General features: G+C 37.0%; 1 protein-coding gene across 3 annotated transcripts in view; it reads left to right on the forward strand.

The window, feature by feature from the left end:
- Positions 1–18,384, forward strand: part of YWHAE (tyrosine 3-monooxygenase/tryptophan 5-monooxygenase activation protein epsilon) — a 41,188-nt gene extending 22,804 nt beyond the window's left edge. The window contains exons 2-7 of one of the 3 annotated variants that reach the window (XM_028519163.2): positions 4,603–4,802; positions 7,838–7,944; positions 8,614–8,820; positions 11,555–11,691; positions 15,409–15,452; positions 17,309–18,384. In XM_028519163.2, coding sequence (XP_028374964.1) covers positions 4,603–4,802; positions 7,838–7,944; positions 8,614–8,820; positions 11,555–11,691; positions 15,409–15,416 — 659 coding nt within the window. In that variant the 3' untranslated portion in view covers positions 15,417–15,452; positions 17,309–18,384. Of the gene's footprint in view, positions 1–2,176; positions 2,266–4,602; positions 4,803–7,837; positions 7,945–8,613; positions 8,821–11,554; positions 11,692–15,408; positions 15,453–17,308 lie in introns of those variants that run through there. The other 2 variants (XM_036033280.1, XM_028519162.2) reach the window with 2 other exon arrangements.
- Positions 18,385–24,580: the final 6,196 nt, after the last annotated feature.

The raw sequence follows: 24,580 nt of genomic DNA on the forward strand, positions 1-24,580 counted from the left end.
GTTCATAGCAGCATTATTTATAATAGCCAAAAAATACTGGAAATTCATTCAAATGTCCATTAAATGATGAATAGATAAGTAAAATGCATATCCATATAATGTGTGTTGACAGGTGCTGCATTATGGATGACACTTCAAACATGCTAGGTAAAAGAAGCCAGTCATAAGAGACAATATATTATGTGGGTCAGTTTATATGAAATATGTAGAGTGGGTAAATCTATAGAGACAGAAAGTAATTTGGTGGCTGAAGGAATTGGGGGTAACTAGGCAGTGAGTCTTAATGGGCATCAGCTTCCCTCCCTCACTTGCTTCAATAAACACCTTTATTACATGAGCTAAGATAGGAGGGAGAGGGATGTATTTTTTATTTGCCTTTCTGGGCCTTGATTTTTCTCAGAATTCCAGCTCCTTGCCTTCTAGCACATAACCATATGTTCAGCCACATTGGCCTGGTCTTGAAGCAGTGTATACAGGAATGTTGCCCTGCTAATTTTGGCATTTTTTTCCCTTTCATATTTCTTCTGGGAAGTTTTATTTGTTTGTTTTTAGAGAGAGAGGAAGGGAGGGAGAAAGAGAGGGAGAGAAACATCAATGTGTGGTTGCCTCTTACATGGCCCCCTCTGGGGACCTGGTCTGCAACCCAGGCATGTGCCCTGACTGGGAATTGAACCAGTGACCCTTTGGTTCACAGGCTGGCTGTCAGTCCACTGAGTCACACCAGCCAGGGCTGGGGAAAAATTGTTTGTTTGTTTTGTATAAAATCTGTTCTTCAGGAGTCAGCCTGGTCCCCTTTGTGATGCTCAGTGGCAGTGCATAGTGGGACTCAGAGTTGTCAGTGAGCATGATGCAATTCTTGACTAGGGTCTTGTCCTGGTGAGCACCAGTTTGTTGTGGATGCTCCAGTAATCCTTGCTTTGTGCATACAACACTTGGAACCCCAGAAGTTAGCTACATCCAGCCACTCAAGGCACTGTACTTACTGCCTCCAAGATTGGGGTGGGGGCAATGTTAGTGTTAGCAACAGCAGGGTGCCCCACCTCATACTTCCACTTCTTGAGGTAGGGCTTTCTCTTGGTCTTCTTCCTGTTGTCCTGAGAGATGCTGATGACTTGGTGCTTGTTAGAAAGAGCTGGAGGTTTTCCTTATTAAGTGATGAAAATGTTCTTTGATTGTGGTAATTGTTGCACAATTCTGTGACTATATTAAAATCCGTAGAATTGTACATTTTAAATGGGTGAATTGTATATGCGAATTGTAGATTAGTAAAGCTGTTATATAATAAAAGTGGATAGCTGCTGTTTTTGTAGTTATACCCGAGTCTTTAGGGCATTGTTTTGTGGCTCTCTAAATGCAGGGGATTATATACCTAATTGAATCTAGGAGAGGAGAATATCACTGAGTAATTTTAAATGTATTTTCCCCGTCACATTGTAAAAACATTGAGTGCTCATTGTTCAAAAATTTCAAAGCATAAAACTGTGAAGAAAATCTAAACCACCTGGAACAATACCCAAGGACATAGCATTAATTTTTTTGGTGGTCTTAGATATTTATGTATAGTTTTTACATATATAATATTGCAAATCCATACAAATTTTAAAGAATTCATGTTTTTGGTGTAGCTAGGGTTTTTTTTTTGTTGGGAATAATTGCTTTTTGGGGAACAATTTAGAAAAGTGAATTACAGTTTCAGTTTTAAAAATATAAAAAAATTTCAATTACAATTTACACTCAGTTTTATGTGTACAGCATAGTGGTTAGACGTTTTAAAAACTTAAAAAGTTATCCCTCATAAGTCTAGAACCATCATTCTCCTGGCACCATATATAGTTATTACAGTGCTATTGATTATTCCCTGTGTTGCACTTTACATCCTTGTGACTGTTTTGTAATTGGTAATTTGTACTTCTTAGTCCCTTCCCCTTCTTCACCCAGTCTCCAAATACCCTCCCATCTGGCAACTGTCAGTTTCTCTGTATCTATTGAGTTTCATTTCTGAGGTATGTTTTGTTAGTTTTTGAGAATAAACTAATATATAGAATTGGGGTTGAAATCATACCCTTTTACTTTACTGCCCCTAAATTTAGTCTTTTTTTGTGACTAGGGCTTTAAAATATTGGATGTTTTATTTTTATCTCACCCAAGGACATTTTTTCATTGCTTTTTAGAGAGAGAGGAAGAGAGAAACATCGATGTGAAAGAGAAGCATTGATTGGTTGCCTCCTGTACTCGCCCGGACTGGGGACCAAATCCGCAACCCAGGCATGTGCCCTGACTGGGAATTGAACCCGCAACCTCTAGGTTACGGGATGATGCTCCAACCAACTGAGCCACACCAGCCAGGGGGAAAAAATGGGATGTTTTAAATGAATGCCTGCAGTCTCTTACAAATTAAGGATCTTATTACCATACCCCCTAACCTTCAGAACTACATTTTTTTAAAAAAAATATTTTATTTATTTATTTTTAGAGAGAGAAGGGAGGGAGAGAGAGAGAGAGAGAAACATCAATGTGTGGTTGCTGGGGGTTATGGCCTGCAACCTAGGCATGTGCCCTGGCTGGGAATCGAACCTGGGACACTTTGGTTCCCAGCCCGCACTCAATCCACTGAGCTACGCCAGCCAGGCCAAGAACTACATTTTTAAAAATTAGCTTTATTGAGGTATATTTTATATATAATAAAATATACTACTTTTAAATATAAATATACAATTTAATAATTTTAATAAATGTATTTCTTTAAAGATTTTATTTATTTTTAGAGATGGGGAAGGAAGGGAGAAAGAGAGGTAGTGAAATGTCAATTTGTGGTTTCCTCTTGTGCTCCCCTAACTGGGGACCTGGCCCACAACCCAGGCATGTACTCTGACTGAGGATTGAACCAGTCAGTGACCCTTTGGTTGTCAGGCTGGCACTCATTCCACTGAGCCACACCAGCCAGGGCTAATAAATGTATTTAAGTGCGTAACCACCACAGCTGAGCATTTAATTCTATCCCTTCTCCCCAAGTTTCTCTTGTACTCCTTTGCACACAAGCCCCTCACTTTATCCCCATACCCTGCTAACCAGTTATTTTGCTTTCTGTTTTTATAGTTGTGTATTTTCTATAATACAATTTAAGTGGAATTATACTGTTTTTTGGTTTGTCTTTTTTCACTTGGTACGATGTTTTTGAAATTCATCCAGGTTTTTACTTTTGAGTATCAGATTATTCTTTGACTTGAGTAGTAGTTCATCATATAGATGAACATTTGGGTTGTTTTCATTTTTTGGCTATTGTGAATAAAGTTACTGTGAACCATATGTGTAAGCGTCTTTGTGAAGATAAGTTTTCTGTCCTGGGTAATACGTAGGAGTGGGATTGCCAAGTTAGCTCTTCCTTTGTTGAACTGTGTAAGAAAACTACCAAATTGTTTTTCCAAAGACCACATGGTAATACAGCATTTTGTTTTTTTTCCTAAAAGCGTACTTTTCTTTAATATGTTTATTTAGTTAGTGTTTATTGAGCTGTTTCTAGTTTTTTGCATTCACCATGCATTGCATTACCTATTTATTCCTGTGCTTGGGATCTTGCAAGATTATCTGGGCCCCTTTCTTTGCTCGCCACCTAGTGGTAATAAGTAGGAACCATCAAATCAAAAGTTTTGCCCAGGAATGAATTCATGAATATGGACAGTGCCCTTAAAGGAGGAAGGAAGGGAACATTCAAAACTTTTGGTATGTGACTGCATTCCCCTTCCTTCTATGACCGTTATTTGGGAAATATAATTTACTATATTTAAAAATAATTTATTTGAAAGAAAATATACTTGAGATCCTGTAAATTTTTACTATTATTTTTTAAAGACTTTATTTATTTCTAAATAGAGGGGAAGGGAGGGAGAAATGTGTGGGAGCCTTGCACACACTGCATGCTGGGGAACCGAACCAGTGACCCCTTGGCTTGCAGGCTGGCACTCAATCCACTGAGCCATACCAGCCAGGGCTAGAGCCTATAAATTAATTTTTTAAAAAATGTTTATTTATTTTTAGAGAGGGGAAGGGAAGGAGAAAGAGGGAGAAAAAACATTAATGTGTGACTGCCTCCCATGCATCCCCTAATGGGGACCTGGCCCACAACCCAGGCATGTGCCCTGACCTGGAACCAAACCAGTGACCTTTTGGTTCACAGGCCGGTAGCTCAGTGGCTTGAGCACAGGGACGCTGGTTCGATTCCCATTCAGGGCACATGCCTGGGTTGCAGGCCAGGTTTCCAGTGGGGTTACGTGAGAGGCACCCACATATTGATGTTTCTTTCCCTCTCTCTCTCTCCCTTCCTTCCCCATCTTTAAAAAAAAATATGAGAGATTCCTCCAAACCATACTATACTAGGTACTGTTAGAAGTTGTGACACCATACAACAGTCTCTTGTTCTAGGCTCTTATTTTCTTGTACATACTTTTAGTTTTTCACTCAAATTAGTTTTGATGATTGCAATGGATTTTTTATGTTAAAATTTTAATATTTTGTTTCACTTTAGCTTGACAGAAAAAAGACCTACTGTGAAAGGGATGTGTTACAAAAACTTTTGTAAGGTCTCATTTTACTTTTCTGTTACAGAAATGGTGGAATCAATGAAGAAAGTAGCAGGTATGGATGTGGAGTTGACAGTTGAAGAAAGGAACCTCCTATCCGTTGCATATAAAAATGTGATTGGAGCTAGAAGAGCTTCCTGGAGAATAATCAGCAGCATTGAACAGAAAGAAGAAAACAAAGGAGGAGAAGACAAACTAAAAATGATTCGGGAATATCGGCAAATGGTGAGATTATTATATTCTAGACATCTTTCAAGAAAGGTGTCTTAGGTGTTAGATATTTTAGATCATAGCCTAGTACAGCCATGTACTATAAGCATATGTAATACACATTTTACATTTTAATGGGCTGTCATCTTTTGCTTATCTGGATCAGAAATATACACTACAGTATTTCTGGACAGAAGTGATTATTTTATTTTAATTAATTTAAAAAATTTTGGTAAGCTATAGAGGGTGGTGTTCAATTTTGAGCACCATACAAGTAGGGAATTACGTTAATCTTTGTTTTACTGTGGTAACTTTGTAGAGTGACTTGAAATTACCAGCTGGGGCAATTTAACAAATATTTGTGTGCCTCTTCTGCATGATATAATTTTCTAGGTGCTTTGGGTGCAAAGATGAGATAGTTACTATCCTTATGGATCTCACTGTAGTTATTGTTTTTTAATAGAAGACTATCAGAGGGCACCGGACATTATTTCATGAAGGTATTGTTTCAGATATTATATATGTGTGTATATACATTTATGTAGTACTATTTTTATTGTGAATTTTTATCAAAAAAGTTTGATAGCCATTGATGTAGTGATTGTCCACTAGAGGGTGATTTTGCTTCTCAAAGGACATTTGGCAATGTCTAGAGACATTTTGGTTACTCCAATTTGGAGGGTGCTATTGGCATATAGAGACAGGGATGCTGCTAAACATCCTGCTGTGCATAGGATCACCTCCTGCAACATGGGATTATATAGCTCAAAATGTCAGTGCTGCTGTTAAGAAATTGAACCTAAAAATAAAAAATTTCTAGCCCTGATCAGGGGGTTGAGTGCCAGCCTGCAAACCAAAGGGTCGCTGATTCAATTCCCATTCGGAACATTCCTGGGTTGTAGGACAGGTCCCAAGTTGGGGGCACACAAGAGGGAACCACACGCTGGCATTTCCCTCCCTTCCCCCTCTCTAAAAATAAGTAAATAAAATCTTTTAAAAATTCTGACCAGTGTGGATGTCGTCTTGCAAAGTGAGAGGTCTCCTGTTCAATTCCTGGTTAGAGCATGTGCCTGGCTTGTGAGTTTGGTCCCTGGTCGGAGAGTGTATGAGAGGGGATATATATAAAGGTATAAGATATTTTACCATATTTGCTGTGTATAATGCACACTTTTTTTTGCCAAATTTTTGAGGGGAAAAATAAGGGTGCACATGATAATCCCATGTATAATGTGCACAAAAACATGGGAGCGCATTATGTGTAGCAAAATATGTTAATTTTAAACGATCCCCTATAAAAAGTAGGTATTTCAATTTATAGATGGGAAAACTGAGGGCTCTGAGTGATTAATGTATCTGGGGTCACGAAGAAGGTGAACTGGTGTCATTGTGACTTACCCTCACGTATTTTGGAATAAAGAATATGTATGGATTGTCAGTAGACAGGTTTGGTGCATTAGAGGGATGAAATGAGAAAGTGGAAAGAGAAGTCTTGTGTGCTGGGATGGGGATTTGGACTAAGTAGGAAAGGAAGCAGGAAGCAGAAAGGAGGCTTGGTAAATTGGGAAGTGGTGAAAGAGTCACGAGGCTGGATGTCATGATATGTCCCTAGTATGAATAACAGGGAGTAAAGGAACTGAAAAAGGAAGTTAGAAGTCCAGTAGTGAAATGCTAGAATTTAAGATGTCTGGGAGAGAGCAGCCACAGGGAGTGGTATTGACAAGTGAAGGTCATGGATTTGAGATCAAGAACTATGTTCAAAAGAACATGGGTGATAATAGTTTGGTGTGACAGTAGGAATTGGAGAGGTAGGCTACCAATCCTCAGTGAATGTGGATGAAAGAGCTACAGATTCTGTTGATTACAGCTGTTGATTACAGTAATTGAGAAATCAGAACTGAAAGTGTAAACCTCAAGGAGGAAGGATTTGGAGTAATAGGAGAGCAATCATACCAAGTCAGTGAGGACCTAAGATCATTCAGAAATTCCTTCTAGAGCAGTCACTACTTTAAAAACTAGAAGGGGAATTATTCAGGAAACAGTTTTACTTAGGTTCAGGATGAGAATATGGGAGAGAAGAAAGCTGGAGAATTATTTACAAGGGGAAAGGTTACAGAGGGCATGAGAAGAATTTGGAAAGGTTAGCAATGTCATCAAGAATTAAAAGAAAATGGGGAGTAAGACATGTAGGTGTGTTTAGGATGGTGTGCTTTTTTGGCATGGTAAACAAATTGAGAGGTGATATATATTTTTTGGTATATAGATTTTTGGTGCCATAACTGCCTATGAATGTCTCCCACTAAAGTGATTGGCTATTGAGCATAATAGTGGCTAGGAATGTGAGCAGATTGCCTCAGTTTCAGGTTTTTATTTTGTTGTTATAAATTGTGATGGTAGGCATACACCCTGCCTTTTGTTCAAATCCTAGCTCTGTCTCTTTAAGTATTTTTTTTTTAGATTTTATATATTTTTAGAGAAAGCAGAAGGGAAGAAGAAAGAGAAAGAAACATCCGTGTGTGGTTGCTTGCCTCTTGCACATCCCCTATAGGGGACCTGGCCGGCAACCCAGGCATGTGCCCTGACTGGGAATTGAACTGTTGACCCTTTGGTTCACAGGCTTGTGCTCAGTTCAGTGAACTATACCAGCCAGGGTACTTGAAGTTCTTTAGGTGAACTTCAGGCAAATGTTACAATCTTTGTTTCCCCATGTTAAATAAAGACAATAGTTGCTACCTCATTGGAGAAGTTAATTAATATAAATGTGCAGCATTTATTAGTAATCAGTGTTACTCTTCTGTACCTGAACTAAGTGTTCATTTTTGACCCCTCACACACACCCGAGTTCATTTTTTAAAAAAGCACTTGATTAATAGTACATAGAAGTAATTTCTATAACCTGGAAAAAGCGGTTCTCTGCTTTTTGTATCAAGAAGGGGAAGGGGCTTTGAAGATGCGTGTATATTCTGTTTAATATAGCTCTTTTAAAACCGGAGGTAGAATGTGTTATAATTTATAATTTCTTGGACTTAATCAAGTTTTGACCTTTATTTCAGGTTGAGACTGAACTAAAGTTAATCTGTTGTGACATTCTGGATGTACTGGACAAACACCTCATTCCAGCAGCTAACACTGGCGAGTCCAAGGTTTTCTATTATAAAATGTAGGTTCTATACTGGAAGGGAAAATGTCAGATTAAATGTTGGCCCTCTTAGAATCATCACTTATTCTGTGTAGGTTTTCAATTTTTACTGAAAAATAATTGTTTAATGTTGGAAGGATAGTTACATGGGAGGAGTGATTCTGAAAAGTTAATTTTTGAATTCTTATTTGCAAATTCACTGCTAATGAAATACTAATATTACTGCATTTAAGATGGCCAGACTATTACTGTAAAAATGTACTAGGGTTTGCTTTACCTGTTTACATTTGTTTGCCTGTGTGGGGTTTCCCCCTAGCTACAGCAGTGCATTATGTAGTTCAGTCTTAACAGTTTTATATGGAAGTTTTATTGCATGATTAACAAACTACTGTGCTATTCACATTTAATTCTAGTCTGTCAGGTGATAGATTTGTTTATGTTTTCTTTTTGAGGTTTTCAGTTAAAATCTCTAGGATTTTGCTTATATTTGGTAATACGAAATCTTTAAGGAGGAAAACTAAATAGATGAGTTAGTCATTCCTTAAAGAGACTTCTAAAAACGATTGAAGTATACCAGTTAATTGTTTAATATATATTTTCACATAGAAAAGTTTTAAGTTATTTTTCATTTAAAAAGCATTATTTCTAATTCTGTCTTTTTGTTTCATTTTGTGTTTTGTTTTGTTTTAGGAAAGGGGACTACCACAGGTATCTGGCTGAATTTGCCACAGGAAATGACAGGAAGGAGGCTGCAGAGAACAGCCTAGTGGCTTATAAAGCTGCTAGTGATATTGCAATGACAGAACTTCCACCAACGCACCCCATCCGCTTAGGTCTTGCTCTCAATTTTTCCGTATTCTACTATGAAATTCTTAATTCCCCTGACCGTGCCTGCAGGTAAGTTATGGAGGAGAACAAAAGTTTTCACTATGAAATTGAAAAGGGTTACTAAGGAGAAGAACCACTTGATTTTCTGTTTTGTTCCCTGGGAAGGCATTTGTAGGCTTGGCCATGTAATAAAGCACCCTTTTGGCTCTCTGAAAATTCTGTGTAATACAAAGCCACATGTATCTCAGTTCAAGACAGAACTTCATTTCACTTAGGAGAGCATTTAGGATAATTGTGTTGATGGGGAAAATTTTTGTTGGTAGATTAAAAAGAATCTCAAACTTGTTAGAATGTGGGAAAAAGGAATGAGAAGGATTATTTTAAAAATTACCTTCATTTTTATATGTTAGTTTTCAGTGTGGGTATATTTTTAATATGGTTATGCTTATGTTCTATATGTACCATTTTTTAAAAAGATTTTATTTATTTATTTTTTAGAGGGGAAGGGAAGGAGAGAGACAGACATCAGTGTGTGATTGCCCCCCATGAGCCCCTAACTGGGGACCTGGCCCACAATCCAGGCATGTGCCCTTACTGGGGATTGAACTATTGACCCTTTGGTTTGCAGGCCCATTCTCAATCCACTGAGCAACACCAGCCACAGCTATATGTACCATTTTGTATTTTCTGTTTTATTATTATTTTTTTAAGATTTTATTTACTTTTACAGAGAGGGGAAGGGAGTGAGAAAGAGAGGGAGAGAAACATCAGTGTGTGGTTGCCTCTCACATACCCTCCCCACCCCCCCACCAGGGACCTGGCCTGCAACCCAAGCATGTGCCCTGACTGGGAATGGAACATTCATGGCCTTTTGTTCACAGGCCAGCACTCAGTCCTCTGAGCCACGCCAGCCAGGGCTGTTTTTTGTTTTTAAATATTTTATTGATATATTCCTAGAGAGAGGGGAAGGGAAGGAGAGGAGAGAAACATCATACATCATTGATTGAGAGATACATGGATTGGTTGTCTCTCTCACACCCCCAGCTGGGGACTCCGTCTGCAACCCAGGCATGTGCCCTGACTGGGAATTGAATCCGTGATCTTTTGGTTTGTAGGTGGGCACTCATCCACTCAGCCACACCAGCCAGGGCTATATTTTCTGTTTAAATAGAAACAGTTTTCCATCTTATTGATGGATGTTAAACTATCTCCAATTTTTGATACAGAGTTAAGGAATATAAGGAATATATGTATGTAGCTTTTTACTTTTAAAAATTATGGTGAAATAAATACAACATGAAATTTATCGTTCTAATCATTTTTAAGTATACAATTTAGTTGGCACCAGTCTCTATTCCCAAAACTTGCATCACCTGAAAAAGACTATAACCCCTAAGTGATAATTCCATATCCCCCTTGTAATCTCTAATTTCTGTCTTTATGAATTTGCCTATTGGCTAGAATCCTTACCAATAACATAAATAGTTTATTAATACATATTTTCTGTGATATGTATTATATACTGTATTATAATAAAGCAAGCTAGAAAAAATGTTAAAATCATAAGGAAGTGAAAATACATTTTATTCATTCATGATATACCTAACTATTCTGATGTTTCTGGGTTATGAAATTTGTAAATTTTTTCAAGTTGTCACACATTTCAAATTTTCCAGTATATTTTTGAGAAAAGTGTGTTAGTAGACCTATGCAAATCAAACCCATGTTGTTCAAGGGTCATCTGTATTTGTCCTTTGTAACTTCAGTAGTCTTAAATATGTAGAAACCAAATGTCCCACGAAAGGGGAGATTTTCCTGGTGTAAGGGTGGATTCATTTGAATGCAAAGTAATACTCATCTTAAAATATTCTAAGTGGTTACTTGAGTTCATTAAAACAGGTATGTCTTAACTGAAGAAGTTATAGCCATCTGTTCAGCTGATAGTATTGGTCAAATCTTTTATTGTTAGTCTCCAGTTCAGCTGTCCCATATACATGGCTTCAAATTAATTTACCTCCATGCCATTTCTACTGTTTTGGCCTTAGTCTGAAGTTTGCCATTTGCTCTTTCCCTACGTATTAAAATTAGTTGAAACTTCTCCCACTTGCTCCTCCTCCTGGATCCTTGCAGCACTTGCTCTAGAATAGCACATAATTTTTTTTATGTAATCTTAATTAGGTGTCCTATTCCTAGATGTTTTTAGGTTAATTGCACACTCATGTTAATTATCTCTTGTTTCTTCACCAGTATCCAGCATCACTCAGTGTACATAGTATACAGCACTCAATAAATGTGGATTTTGTTTCTTTTAAAATAATAGCAAATTACTTTTATCATTATATTTCCATGGATTCTATATTACCCTCTTTTTGGTGAGATAACTGTCCAAAAAATTTTTTTTTGCATTAAAATGTTACTAAACAAGTGAGCTATTGACTGGAACTTGGAAATACCATTATTATACATATATTTTGGTGGTGCTTTAGTTTGGATCTTGGTCTATATCATTTCCTTACTGATAGGCTTATTGAAAGCATAGTAAGAAATGATGTTCCAAAAGTTCCCTTAGCTCACAAGTTGCTAGATTACAAAATTAAGTAGGGAGCTAATTTTCATCAGTTATAGGAGCTTTTCCTTTATTTCAGTGCCTAAACCCAGGTACAGAAGTTTTTGTTTGTTTGGGTTATCTGACTATTACATATTGTGGGATAATTGAGGAAAAGAGCAATACCTTAACATCTTTTCTAATTCTGTTCTTGGACTTCAGTTTATTTTTATAATATACTTATGTAAATACTTGTAGGTTGGCAAAAGCAGCTTTTGATGATGCAATTGCAGAACTGGATACGCTGAGTGAAGAAAGCTATAAGGACTCTACACTTATCATGCAGTTGTTACGTGATAATCTGACACTATGGACTTCAGACATGCAGGGTGATGGTAAGGAAACTCAAATTCAATGTGTCTTTTTCCATTGTTGGATCTTTTTACTCTTAGAAATTCCCTGGTATTTCTTTACATCAAGCTACAGTTTCCTCTGTCCTCCAAACTATCAAAGTTTAATTCTACCTTTCATGAAAAGATAGCAAAGTGCAGTCTTCCATTCTGGGCTATAAGATGATAAAAGACCTGTTCAGAAAAGGGGATCTTCTATTACTATTTAAAGGTTTAAAAGTTTTACCTCTAATTAACGGTCGCTAAACTTAGTTTACTTCTCTTACACTGTGTTTTGAAAGATGGAGGGAGAGAAGTGGTTTATTTTACCTCACTCAGATTTAATTTTAGGGGTCTAAGGTTAATTGTATTTGAATGCCATGATCACTGCCTTTGACTGAGTGGTGTCTTCAGGTTTAAACTAGAATGGTATCTGTAGATATTTATGAAGCACCTTCTCTGGTGCTTCATGATAAAAGATTTTTTATCTAAAAAAGGAATGTTTCCCTATGGATTCTGTATAGTAAATGGAATGCCCTGCCCTTAGGTCCTGTTTAAGAGGTCTGGTATAATCTTTTTTTTTTTTTTTAAGATTTTATTTATTTTTAGATAGAGGGGAAGGGAGGGAGAAAGAGGGAGAGAAACATCAATGTGTGCTTGTCTCTCACGGGCCCGCCACCCCTCCCACACACACACCAGGGACCTGGCCTGCAAACCCAGGCATCTGCCCCAACTGGGAATCAACTCGGCCACCCCTTGGTTCACAGACTGGCATTCAATCTACTGAGCCACACCAGCCAGGGCTGATGGTGTAGTCTGTTTTTATGTTTTAGAGTTTTCAGTAGTAACAGTCACTAAGAGTAGCTTATATAACTTCATCTTATGATGAAGTGGAGGGTTTACTGTTTGTTCTAAATGTAGTAAAAGCCCAAATTCATCACTTTTTTTGTTTTAAAGGAGATTTTATTTTTCCTATTTCCAAAGAATCATTTTCATACACAATACATCATTGAACAAGAGAGGACAAACTAGTGTGATGTAGCCATAGGTAGTTCTATAGTTGGTAGTGATGTAGGGAGCAGAGACAAAATGTCAGTTTTAGCCGTAGATCCTTCAGTGTTGTGTTCCCCAACACCTGAAGCATATGTTATATTGCTTGAGGCTGGCTGTAGTCTTGGTCAACCCAACGAAGAAGCATTATACTTTTTAAAGGTGCCTCTGAAAATGGATATCAAGGAATGTAAATTGTTTTTTCCTTACTCTTGACCCTCAGTAGGATAGAGTCAGGTTTTAGACTTATCTTGAGTTATGGTGCAAAAGTAAGAATTGGGTGATTCAGCTTTTAGAGCTCACTAGCTCTGTGAAGTATTAAGGTATTTGATGAGGGTTGGCTTTGAGATTCGTAGCACAAGTGACCTACTTGTACACTTCTCCAGCAAATTCAGATAGAGCCACCAATTACTTGTCAACACAGCACTTCACTAGCACCAATCAGTGGGGCTCAGAAACAGTTTATCATCTTTGAACTAATGACCTCTAAGGTTCCTTCCAGCTGTAAAATTCTGTTGTATTCTACCAATAACTACTAAAAATTGGCAGCTCTGAGAAGACTAATAAGACTGCCTGTTTAAGGGGATAAAGGGAAAGAAAGCATGTGGAGAATTCCGTAAACGGTATTGACCTTAATAAGTAAACTGTATCCCTCTGAGCTGGGGACATTTTTTGAGGGTAAAAATAAAAAGAAAGTGACCTGAGTAGACAGTGCTCTTTTTTACCATTTGATGCCAGCTTCCATAAATGAGGTGTTAAGCTAGCTTATATTTTCTAGTGCTACTGTTCATTATCACTGATAACCGAGAGTATACAGAACAAAAGATACTCTTTCTTGGTCATCAGATGTCATTTTATGAAATGGATCATTTAAAAAGACAATTTCTTTAAACTGCTTTTGTTTTCATAGTTGGGAAGGTTCTTTATCCCAAGATGTTTTAACATTAGCATAGATTAATCCTAAATTTGAAAAAAAAAAAAAGTGTGTCTGTGTTTGTTTTAGAAGGGGGGCAGGGAGGGAGAAAAGGAGAGAAATATTGATGTGAGGGGAACATTGATGGATTGTCTGTTGCACGTGCCCCAACCAAGATCTGAACCTGCAACCAAGGCATGTGCCCTGACTGGGAATCAAACCGGCGGCCTTTCTTTACCTTTGCAGGATGATACCCAGCTACTGAGCCACACTGGTTTGGGCCTAAAAGTTTTTTTAATTGAATGAAATCTAATTGCTTTTACTTTTAAGGCTGAACAGTTAACTTCAGTGGGAAAAACCTAATTTTCGTTTAAGAGCTTTGTTATAAAATATTTGGAATTAGGAGGCATGATAATTTAACACTGAAAAATCCAAGTAGTGTCTTGACCTTTTAGTAAAATTAACAAATTATCTGACTTTATAAATTGTTGTGGGTACTCTAGGACATTATTTTCCATTTATGCCAAAAGATACACAGTATTACATAATGTTCTTTAAAATTGATTTTGTGATTTAGAATCAGTGCTGAATATAGAAGAATTATGATCATGGAATTGGCAGTTTTCTAGGAGGTTACTTGAATTTAGTTTAAAAATGGGTTGGCCAATAAGTTTGTTTGGCTTTTTCCATAAAATGGCTCTAGTAGTGCTTAGTTGTCTTTAAATTCATTTGAAACTGTTTTGTTAGTAGATTGTATTGTGACAGCCGTCATCAGCATGCATTTAAAACATCAAGATTGGTGAATTCTTATGTGGCCACTTTAATATTGAAAACAAGAAAATAAGCCACGTTGTTGACATAGGCTTTAATTCAAGGAAGGCGAAAAACACAGCTGAGACACAAAAAGATTTGGGCAGTGTATGGAGAAGGTCCTTAGGTGATTGAACGTGTCAAAGTGGTCTGTGAAATTTCTTGGTACTATTGGCTTTTTGGCCAAATAATCCTTCTCTGTGGGGCTGTCTTACACATTGGAAGATGTTTAGCAGTATCCCTGGCCTCTACCCACTAGAAGCCAGTAGTGGGAGATAGCTGACATACTCAAAATAGCCAAATCAAAGTTTCTGGTGAAAATGAAAAATGCATCTTTTATTTTACGGGGAAAAAAAACCACATGGACTTTTTGTTCAACCCAATATTTAGTTGATTTTCTCTCATTTTTTACTTTACTATTTAGGAAAAATTATATCATAAAACATTTGAATTGAGGGTTTCTAAAGGAAGAAAATGTGTGTGGTTTTTTACTTAAACACTTTTATGTTTTTAACTGCAGAGTATGTTAATGTCTGTGTTGGAACATAATTCTTTAAAGGGATCACAACTTTTTCTCATGAAGTGATTTCCCGTCCTTTTCTCTTAACCTGTGATCAGAGGACTGTTTCATATATAAATCCACAGAGAGGAAATGTGGTTTCTCTATCTCCCATTCCTCCTCCCCCCAAATCTACAAACAGTGGGCAAAGAAATAACATATCCAAGGAAAACTTTTTTCTTCTGTATACCTTTTAAAAGGATATTATTTCATCCTCTTAAAGGTAAAAGGAACAAAGTATTTCTTACAGTAAAGTTTATACAAAATAAAAAGATGAAAATCTGACTTTCCTAGTCATTGATGTTTTCCTTTGTCCTGCTCTCTTGGTTTATTTTCCTTGTAATGTTGCTTTCATGTGATTGTTCTCCCTCCCTTTCTCCTTGCAATATAGATTCCTAAAGGAAAACCCAACTCTTCTTTCCTAAAAACTACTTTGTAAGTCATTACCATGGCACAGTGAATTCTGCTTTTAGTTTTGGTTCTTCACTAATCATGCTTGCATATATCATCATCATCCTGTCGCTTACAAAACTGCCTGTTCTACATTCCAGGATGCAAAACCTTCTGAGACATTTATGATTTGCTACCCTCTGTCATCTTTGGTTGGGTGTGATTTATCTGACAACATTTTTATGCCAAAGTTACTTGGAACTTTTGGCAAATCTAATGTTTGCTTATGAGTGAATCAGAGTGTGCTCTACTGTTGTATGTTAACTATATATTTTGGAACAGTATATTTCTGTTAAAAATGAGAGTGAAATGTTCCTGTTTGAATACATCATTGTTCTTTGGGGAAGAATAGTTGCGTGGTCCATCATTTCTTTCCTTAATAAATGAGTATTTTTGTATTTCTTTGCATGTGTTTTTCTAGATTTGAGTCAAAAATCTTTATGTACCTCAAGAACATTTTAGAGTCACATACGAATGCTAAGCATTTTTATCACAAAGGAAATTTTAAAATGACTAATATTTATTTAACCCTTGTTGCTGTGACGACATCTATTATTTATCATAGCAAGGTCTTTAAGACTGTTTATTATTATTTTTTTAATCCTTACCTGAGGACATGCTTATTGATTTGAGGGAGAGAGAAACATTGATGTGAGAGAGAAACATTGATCTGTTGCCTCTCGTGTGCACCCCAACCAGGGACCAAACTTTTGCAACCTAGGCATGTGCCCTGACTGGGAATCGTATCCATGACCTTTTGGGTGCTTTAATTGAGCCACACTGGCCCAGGGCAAGATTGCTTAAAAGCATTTCTCAAAATAACTGCTTTATGTCTGTAGATAACCATTCTCAGTGTCATTTGTCCATCCTAATTAAGTAATCTAACAAGCAATATGAATGTATGGATGGTCTGAACATATTATGATTGTTGGATTAATTCATTGATTTTTTAAATTATTTTGAATCAAACTAGTAATATGTAGGAATTACAAGTGGTTTGTTACTGCACAAAAGAATGTAACTTGTTTTAACTTTTAGTGAAAGCCTGCATGCTTCGTTACTGTGGCTGACATATTTAATGCTTATGAATAGGTAGATATTTAGGCTGGCTTTCTGTTGCATGTCATAGTGCAGTTGAAACTCTTCGGGCTAATCGTCATGTTCAAAGGGAAAAGAAAAATGGCATGAGAACACTAGTCTAAATGCCCTTCTTTAATAACCTCAGTGGCCTGGTTGACTTTGAGCATGCTGTTTCACTCTGGATTGAGAAATCTGGTTATGGTTTGATGTGACTGGCCAAGATACAAAATACAAAATTTTTACAAAAGCAGAACCCTCTCTCCAAAACTGTAGAAGTCCTTTGGAGCATTTTACTCCTCAGTTCTCTTTATTGAAGTATTTCTGATAAGAGGCTTGTGGGTAAACTGGATTTTTGCAACAAACAAACAAACACCCCCCCCCCCCCCCAAAAACAAACTATAAAATATTCCTGATTTTTGATGAGGTGAGGTTATTGAGAAAGAGTATTTTGACAATATACATGAAAGCTTGAAAATCATTTTAATAATATGGTTACTAAAAACATTGACTTTTACTATGTGTCAGTCTGTTTTATTTTTTCATCCTGACTATTGACCATTTAGGACCTTGATCCAGCCTCACCTACCTCTTGGCTTAGGCATCTCAGATGTCAAGGATGATAGAAGTTCTTTGCTTGTTTTCGTTTAATACCAGCTGTAGCAAATATAAGGAGTTTTATGCTTGGAATGACACCTTTGTTTGTGACCATGTCAGCCTGATGTAGTCAGTATGGAACAATTAACTGTTGTTCTCCTTTGCAGGTGAAGAGCAGAATAAAGAAGCGCTGCAGGATGTGGAAGATGAAAATCAGTGAGACTTAAAAGCCAACAAGAGAAACCATCTCTGACCACCCCACTCCTTCCCATCCCACCCCCCTTGGAAATTCCCCCATTGTCACTGAGAACCACCAAATCTGACTTTTACATTTGGTCTCAGAATTTAGGTTCCTGCCCTGTTGGTTTTTTTAAAAACAGTTTTCAAAAGTTCTTAAAGGCAAGAGTGAATTTCTGTGGATTTTACTGGTCCAGCTTTTAGGTTCTTTAAGACACTAACAGGACTGTATAGAGGCTTTTTCAGCATTACTGTGTTGTCTCCTGCCAGATGTGGCAAGGTAACCATTAGCAATGGAAGTTACAGTGGAAGCCAGTAGACTTTTAGGTGAAGCAAGCATCTAAGAGAGAGGTTAATCACATATACGGGCATATGTGGTATCTTTTTTTCTTTTTTCTAATTGTTCAAATTGGATTTTATACCAATGTTTAAAATTAATTGGGTGTTAGCTTGAGGTGGTTAAAGGTTGTTTGGGGAGTTTGTTGTAATGGTTTTGCTGTAAAAAGTGTTTCAAATTCTGCTGAAATGTTGCGGAAAAGCATGGTGCTGGTAACAGTTCAACAATCCGTGGCTGCTCATTCTTGCCTACTTTTACTCTCCCTCTGAAGCAGGTTAGCATTGAAGGTGGTATGGAAAAGCCTGCATGCGAGTTCAGTTCTTTGTTTCTTCTCCCCTCTCCTGGCCCCCCTCCTTCGCTCGCTCAACCTCTTTTGTTCAGTATGTGTAACTTGAAGCTAATTTGTACTACTGGATATCTGACTGGAGCCACAGATACAGAATCTGTATTGTTCTTACTGAAACACAGCATGGAATTAACATTAAACTTAAATAAAACAAACCTAAATTAAAAATGCCAAATATTATTGCGCCTCCATCTTTTATCTTTCTAAAATAAAATCTCTAAACACACTGATGGTATTACTTGCCTGAATGTGAAAAGATGTCTTTTTTCCCCCCATAAATTGCCTGTCTGTTTCCCAATGTCAGTGTATTATTTTTTGGGGGGGGGGGGGAAGACCTGTAACCTGGCTGTGAAAGAACACTTAAGTAGTTCACATCAACTCATTACCCATCCTGTCTAAGGAACCAGGTAGCAATACAGAATTTTAATCATTAAAGTACAAATGTGTATTTAATACACGTGGAATTATGGATCATTTCCTAGCATGGAATTGTGAGTTGTATAACCAAATATGGCCGAATATTTTAGAATTCTTCTCAGGCTGAGGTAACATTACCCCTCCCCCCCATTCTCACTACTACCACCAAGGTCAGTGGCAGGAACAGAGAAGGTAACTCTCAGTTGTACACGTGGTCAAACGGTGGTGTAGCTGTGGTACCCGTTTCTAGGAACACTCTTAAGTTTTCTAGAGATTGTACATCGATGTGTATAGATAATTTAGTTAATATACATCATTCTATATCAGGAATTTAGTGAAAGGGTTCCTTAGTTAGCTGTGTAGACTACATTCAGCAAATAGGATGTTATGAACATTTTTAAGTTGATGGCAAATCTGGTACTGAGAGAAAACCTGCCACCTAAAGAAACCAGGGAGGCACTTAAGAGAGAAGATTGGTACAGGTTTTCAGGAAGGTCCTATCAAAGATCAGAAGATTGCAGAAAGGTGACAACCCTGTAGGGACAGTGTCACTCCCACTTCCTAGAACTGGTCAGGTGAGGTGTTTTTCAGCTGTTGGTTTAGTCATCTTCAAGGATTGATTGATGTACATAGAAACTTGAGTGACCATTATAACTAGAATGCAGTTAATTTGTGTTTTAAATATAATTCTTTGTGCTTGATTTGTAGAAAGTTTTAAATCCAGGTGCTTTCTAAAGGGTTGGCACCCATAAATGAGTATTGATGCCTATGCATGGGTTCTGGGATGAGTGGCCAGAAAAGCAAATCTAATGTGTTTTGCTTCTGGGAAGAAGAGAATGAACTTGAATAGATCATTCTATGGGGAAATTATGCAATATAACTTCTAACTTGGTTCCTGCCCCAGACAAATGCCACTTAAAGAGTTCATAAACTAGCTGTTACTGATCCTAGGCTAGTAGGAGTGCTGGAAAATTGTCAAAGGTTTTTGTTGTGAAAATTGTTACAAGTAGTAACAGTTCACAGGGATTCCTGGTAGGATTCCAAGATGGATGATAAAGGAATTGTGACATTTCAGAGGAAGTGGTGGTGCTGGGTCCAACTTGGATGGGTGCAACCCAGCCCTATCTTGTTTCATATTTTAGGAGTTACTGGGCTTGTAAGTAATACTGACAGTAATGAGCGAACATTGATTACTAGCTATGTACTAGCCACTGAGTCACTTTCAAAATGTATCTAGCACACAGGTGGTGATAATTAGGTGAGCTGTCACTTGCATTTTGCAAATAGGGAAACGGAAAAGGTGAACTTGCCCAAAGCCGCAGGATTGGTGGTATTCAAGCAGGTTTCAGAGTTTGGTTACCTTTTGTTTATCAGAACTTTGGTGTTTTACTAAAACTGTTTTCTCTATCCTAAAGTGATTGTTTAAGATCCATATATTTTAAAATATTTCTGGGGTAAGTGTATGTTTTACAATTGATATATCCCTTCAAAAGCTGCAATATGTATTATGAGAACTGAGTTAGAATATAAATGATAAGTCCATTTAAGGCTTTGAGGTGGCTACTGTCTAAAAAGGAAGGGTCACAAGGGCTTATTACCTAGATTAATTTTTGGCAGTTTTTGTAGCTTAATTTATAAGTTCAAGAATTAGTCATTTTTACAGTTAGAGTGATTCATTCAATTTAAAATAGGTTAGCCCTGGCTGGCGTAGCTCAGTGGATTGAGCGCGGGCTGGGAACCAAAGTGTCCCAGGTTCGATTCCCAGCCAGGGCACATGCCTGGGTTGCAGGCCATAACCCCCAGCAACCGCACAGTGATGTTTCTCTCCCTCTCTCTCTCTCTCTCCATCTTCTTCCCTTCCCTCTCTAAAAATAAATAAAATCTTAAAAAAAAAAGAACATATAAAATAGGTTAGTTTGGACAAGTAGGTAATCGGTGATTGTGGATTATCAAGTTGCTACAGTGCTGTGACTGAGTTTATTGTAGAGAACCAAAGTCTTAATACCTTAAAAGTCAAGTTCATTTTTAGCCACTTTAAGTGGAAACATTTCTAAAATACATCAATTCCTAGGTTTTTTTAAGAATCACACCTTGCACTGTACTAGTTACTCCTCGGGGGGGGGAAAGATCCTGGGTTTGGTGCTCCTGCACCATCACTCACCATGGGGTTGTAGATACAGTCCTGCTGGGCATAAGGGTGGCTGCAAATTGTTTTAAAAAAAATCTCTTGCTCTAGATATTTGCATATCAAGTAATTACAGAGTTTTTTTAAAATTTAAGTGTAAAAACATGTATGCAATTTATTAGTGAATTTTAACAGAAGGAACAGTCCATTTAGCACCACCAACATCAAGAAATAGAACAGGACCAGAATCTGGAATACTCCCTTATGCTCCCTCAGTGATTACTCCTGCAACTAAACCAGTATTTTGATCACTATCAGTTAGTTTTGCCTGTTTTTGAACTTGATGATAATGGAATCATACACCTTTTTTGTTTTTCTCTGAACATTTTGGGGCTAGTCCATGTTATTAGCTAAATAGTGTGTTTTTATGGCTGTATAGTATTGTGTGAGTATACCATTGTGTTCTGTGGAAACTGGGTTATTTTCAGTTTTTGAGTGTTAAAAATAATGTGGACATTTCTGTACTTGTCTTCTGGTATATATGTGCATGCGTTAATGTAGCATGTATGCTTAAGAATGGACTTATCTAGGTCATAGGGAACACAGTCGTTCAGCTTTAGCAGATACTGCAGAACAGCTTTTCAAAGTGGTGCTTTTTCCCAGCACTGCCAGTAGGAATCCCATTTGCACCGCATCCTGGGGCATTTCATCTGGTCACTTATTTTTAGCTGTAGCATTCAGATGAGTTTGTATAGCAGTAGTATGAATTCAACTTGCATTTTCTTGATGAGTGAGACAGAACTTTTTAATAACTTGGACATTTGGATGTTTTGTTAAATACCCCCTTTTGCCTGTTTTTCTGTTGGGTTATCATTTTCTTGCTGGTTTTCAGGAAGAGTATGTCTTCGGAGTTGTTACTGCAATTATTTTCCATTCTTTGTCCTGCTTTTTCATTTTCCTGAGGTCTTTTGATGCATAGTTCTTAATTTTGATACAGTACATTTACCCATATTTTCCTTTAAGGTGCTTTATATGTCTTATTTAAGAAATACTTGCCTATCCCAAGATCATTAGTCTTTTATTATTTTTCTAAAAGCATTGTTTGACTCCCCCCCGCCCCCATATCTAGATCAAGAATCCTGTGGAGCTTTCGTCCATAATAATAGGAAGGCACTAGAAAAAATATTTTTCTGCCCAGGCTGGTGTGGCTCAGTGGATCGAGAGCCAGCATGCAGACCAAAGGGTTACTGATTTGATTCCCCGTCGGGGCACGTGCCTGGGTTGCGGACCAGGTGCTTGGCAACCAATTGATGTTTCTTTCCCTCTCCTCTCTAAAAATAAAATAAAAATTTTTCAGTATAGATAATTCAGTTGATTCAGCACCATTTATTGTTTCATTGGTGTATTTATCCTAGTGCCAGTGGAACACTGGGTTTGAAATATTTCAATATCTGGTGGTTTGAGTTCTCCATTTTTTTTGTTGTTGTTCTTTAAGGTTGTATTGGTTATTCTTGGCGTTTTTCACTTATACACGTTTTAGATCTTGGCGTTTTTCACTTTTATACATGTTTTAGAATAAACCCATCAATTTCAATAATTGAACAGCAGTGAAACCTGGGATTTTGACTAGGACTTTATTGAATGTATGATAAATTTGGGAAGAATCAACATCTTTATATAATGTTTTCAAATTCATCAACATCATATATACCCCTCTACTCATTTAGATCTTTAATTTTCTTCAACATTGTTTTGTGGTTTTCTCTGGAGAGGTCTGGTACCTTTTGTTGGGCTTAATTTGTAGGTATTGGAATTTTTGGTGTCATTTAAAATTGTATTTTAAGTTTTATTTTCAAATTGTTGCTGGAATAATAATATACATTAATCTTACATGATCTTGGTAAATTCTAAGTTATATAGGTCCTGAGATACGTTTTTTAAGAGGACTACTTGATAATATAAATGAAAGTGTTGAGTACATGCACCCCTTGCTTGTGTGAGTGTGCCCACAACATATGCAAAATACTTGCATTTCAGCGTTAGAGTGGCAAATTAGAAATAACCTAAATGCCCATCAATCATGGTACACCCTTAATACGTATACTATGTTGCTGTTAATAAAAAATGAGGTAAACCATTTCTGGTACAGAAAGATACCTGCATGTAATGTTAAATGGGAAAAGTAAGATTCTAATGTGTTACGTGTGTAACAGGAAAAATATACTTGTCACACTTTCAGGAAATTTCTGAAAGATAACTTTTTTCATTTAAAAAACAGCTTTATTGAAGTATGATTGACATACAAAGTGTGTATATAAACTATATGGTTTAAGTTTTGGAATATGTATATGCCCGTTAAACCATCATAATCATCATTTGCTCTCAAATTTCTTTGTACTTTGTAAATTCTTCCCTAGACTCCCAAGCAACCACTTATCAACTTTTTATTTTACCTTAGTTTGCATTTTTTGGAGTTTTATATAAATGAAATCACACAGTATTTCTTTTTAGGAGTGGTGTCTGGCTCCTTTCACTCAACATGATTGTTTTGAGATTCATTCATTTTGTGTGTATCAATAGTTCATTCTCTTTATTGTTGAGAAGTATTCCATTGTTTGATATACCACAATTTGTTTATTCACCTGCTGATGGACATTTGGGTTTTCAGTTTTTGTCTGTTACAAATAAAGCTGCTATGAATGTGTACAAGTCTTTATGTGGGCATATACTTTTTAATAGCGGAGTGATTGGATAGTATGGTAGGTATGTATCTTTTTTGAGAAACTGTCAAATTGATTGACAAGGTGATTGTGCCATTTCACATTTCCGCCAGCAGTACCTGAAAGCTCCTGGTCCTCTACATCCTCGCCAGCACTTGGTATGGTCAGTCCTTTAAAATTTTCCATTCTAATAGGTGTATAGTGGCATGTCATTATGATTTTAATTTGTATTTTTAATGACTAATGATCAGCATCTCTATGTGCTGATTTTGCCATCTGTGTTTTTGTGAAGTGTGTGTTATAATAAGTCTTCAGATTCATGAACAAGGTATCTTTTAATAGTTTGACTTTTTCAGCAATGATTTGTCCTTTCACTTTTGTCAGATTATTTCAAAATATTTCATGATTTTTTTGAAGATTTTATTTTTTAGAGAGGGAAGTGAGGGAGAGAGGGACAAACATCAATGTGTGGTTGCTGGGGGTTATGGCCTGCAACCCAGGCATGTGGCCCGACTGGGAATCGAACCTGCGACACTTTGGTTCACAGCCCGCGCTCAGTCCACTGAGCTACGCCAGCCAGGGCTATTTCATGATTTTTGATGTTTGTGTAAAATTCCTGCTTTTGAAAATTCCATTTTGATTGCTTATAGCTGATAATAGAAATAAAATGGACACTTGTGTATTGGCCTGGTATCCTGCGGCCTTGCTGAACTCAGTGTCTTAGTAGTGGTGTTTGGTTTTGTAGATTTCATCAGGGTTTCTTCACAGAGAATCATACTGCTTGTGAGTATAAAGTTTTAACTTTTTTCTTAAGTTTGGGGACTTTCTGTTTATTTTGCCTGATTGCACTGGCTGGAACCTCCAGTACAATGCTGAACAGAAGCAGTGAGAGCAGACATGCATGTATGGTTCCTGGTCTTCCAGAGGAAAGCATTGTCATTCACTGTTCAGTATGATGTTAGCTGAAAGTTTTTATAGATGCCCATTATCAAGTTGAGATCATTGGTATTTTTAGTTTGCTGAGATTTCTTTTTTGTCAAGAATGGAAGTTGGATTTATCAAATGCCTGTTCTGCACCTATTGAGATGGTAATACAGGTTTTTGATTTTGTTTGTTAATGTGAATTACACTGATTGCATTTTGAGTGTTAAAACCAATTTTGCATTCTGGGATAAACCCCAGTTATGTATTATTCTTTAAATTCTTTTTTGGTTTAATTTACTAAAATCCTGTTCATTTAATTTTTGCATTTATGTT

The sequence above is a fragment of the Phyllostomus discolor genome, chromosome 8, assembly GCF_004126475.2.
Source record: "Phyllostomus discolor isolate MPI-MPIP mPhyDis1 chromosome 8, mPhyDis1.pri.v3, whole genome shotgun sequence".
In the NCBI taxonomy this organism is placed as follows: domain Eukaryota; kingdom Metazoa; phylum Chordata; class Mammalia; order Chiroptera; family Phyllostomidae; genus Phyllostomus; species Phyllostomus discolor.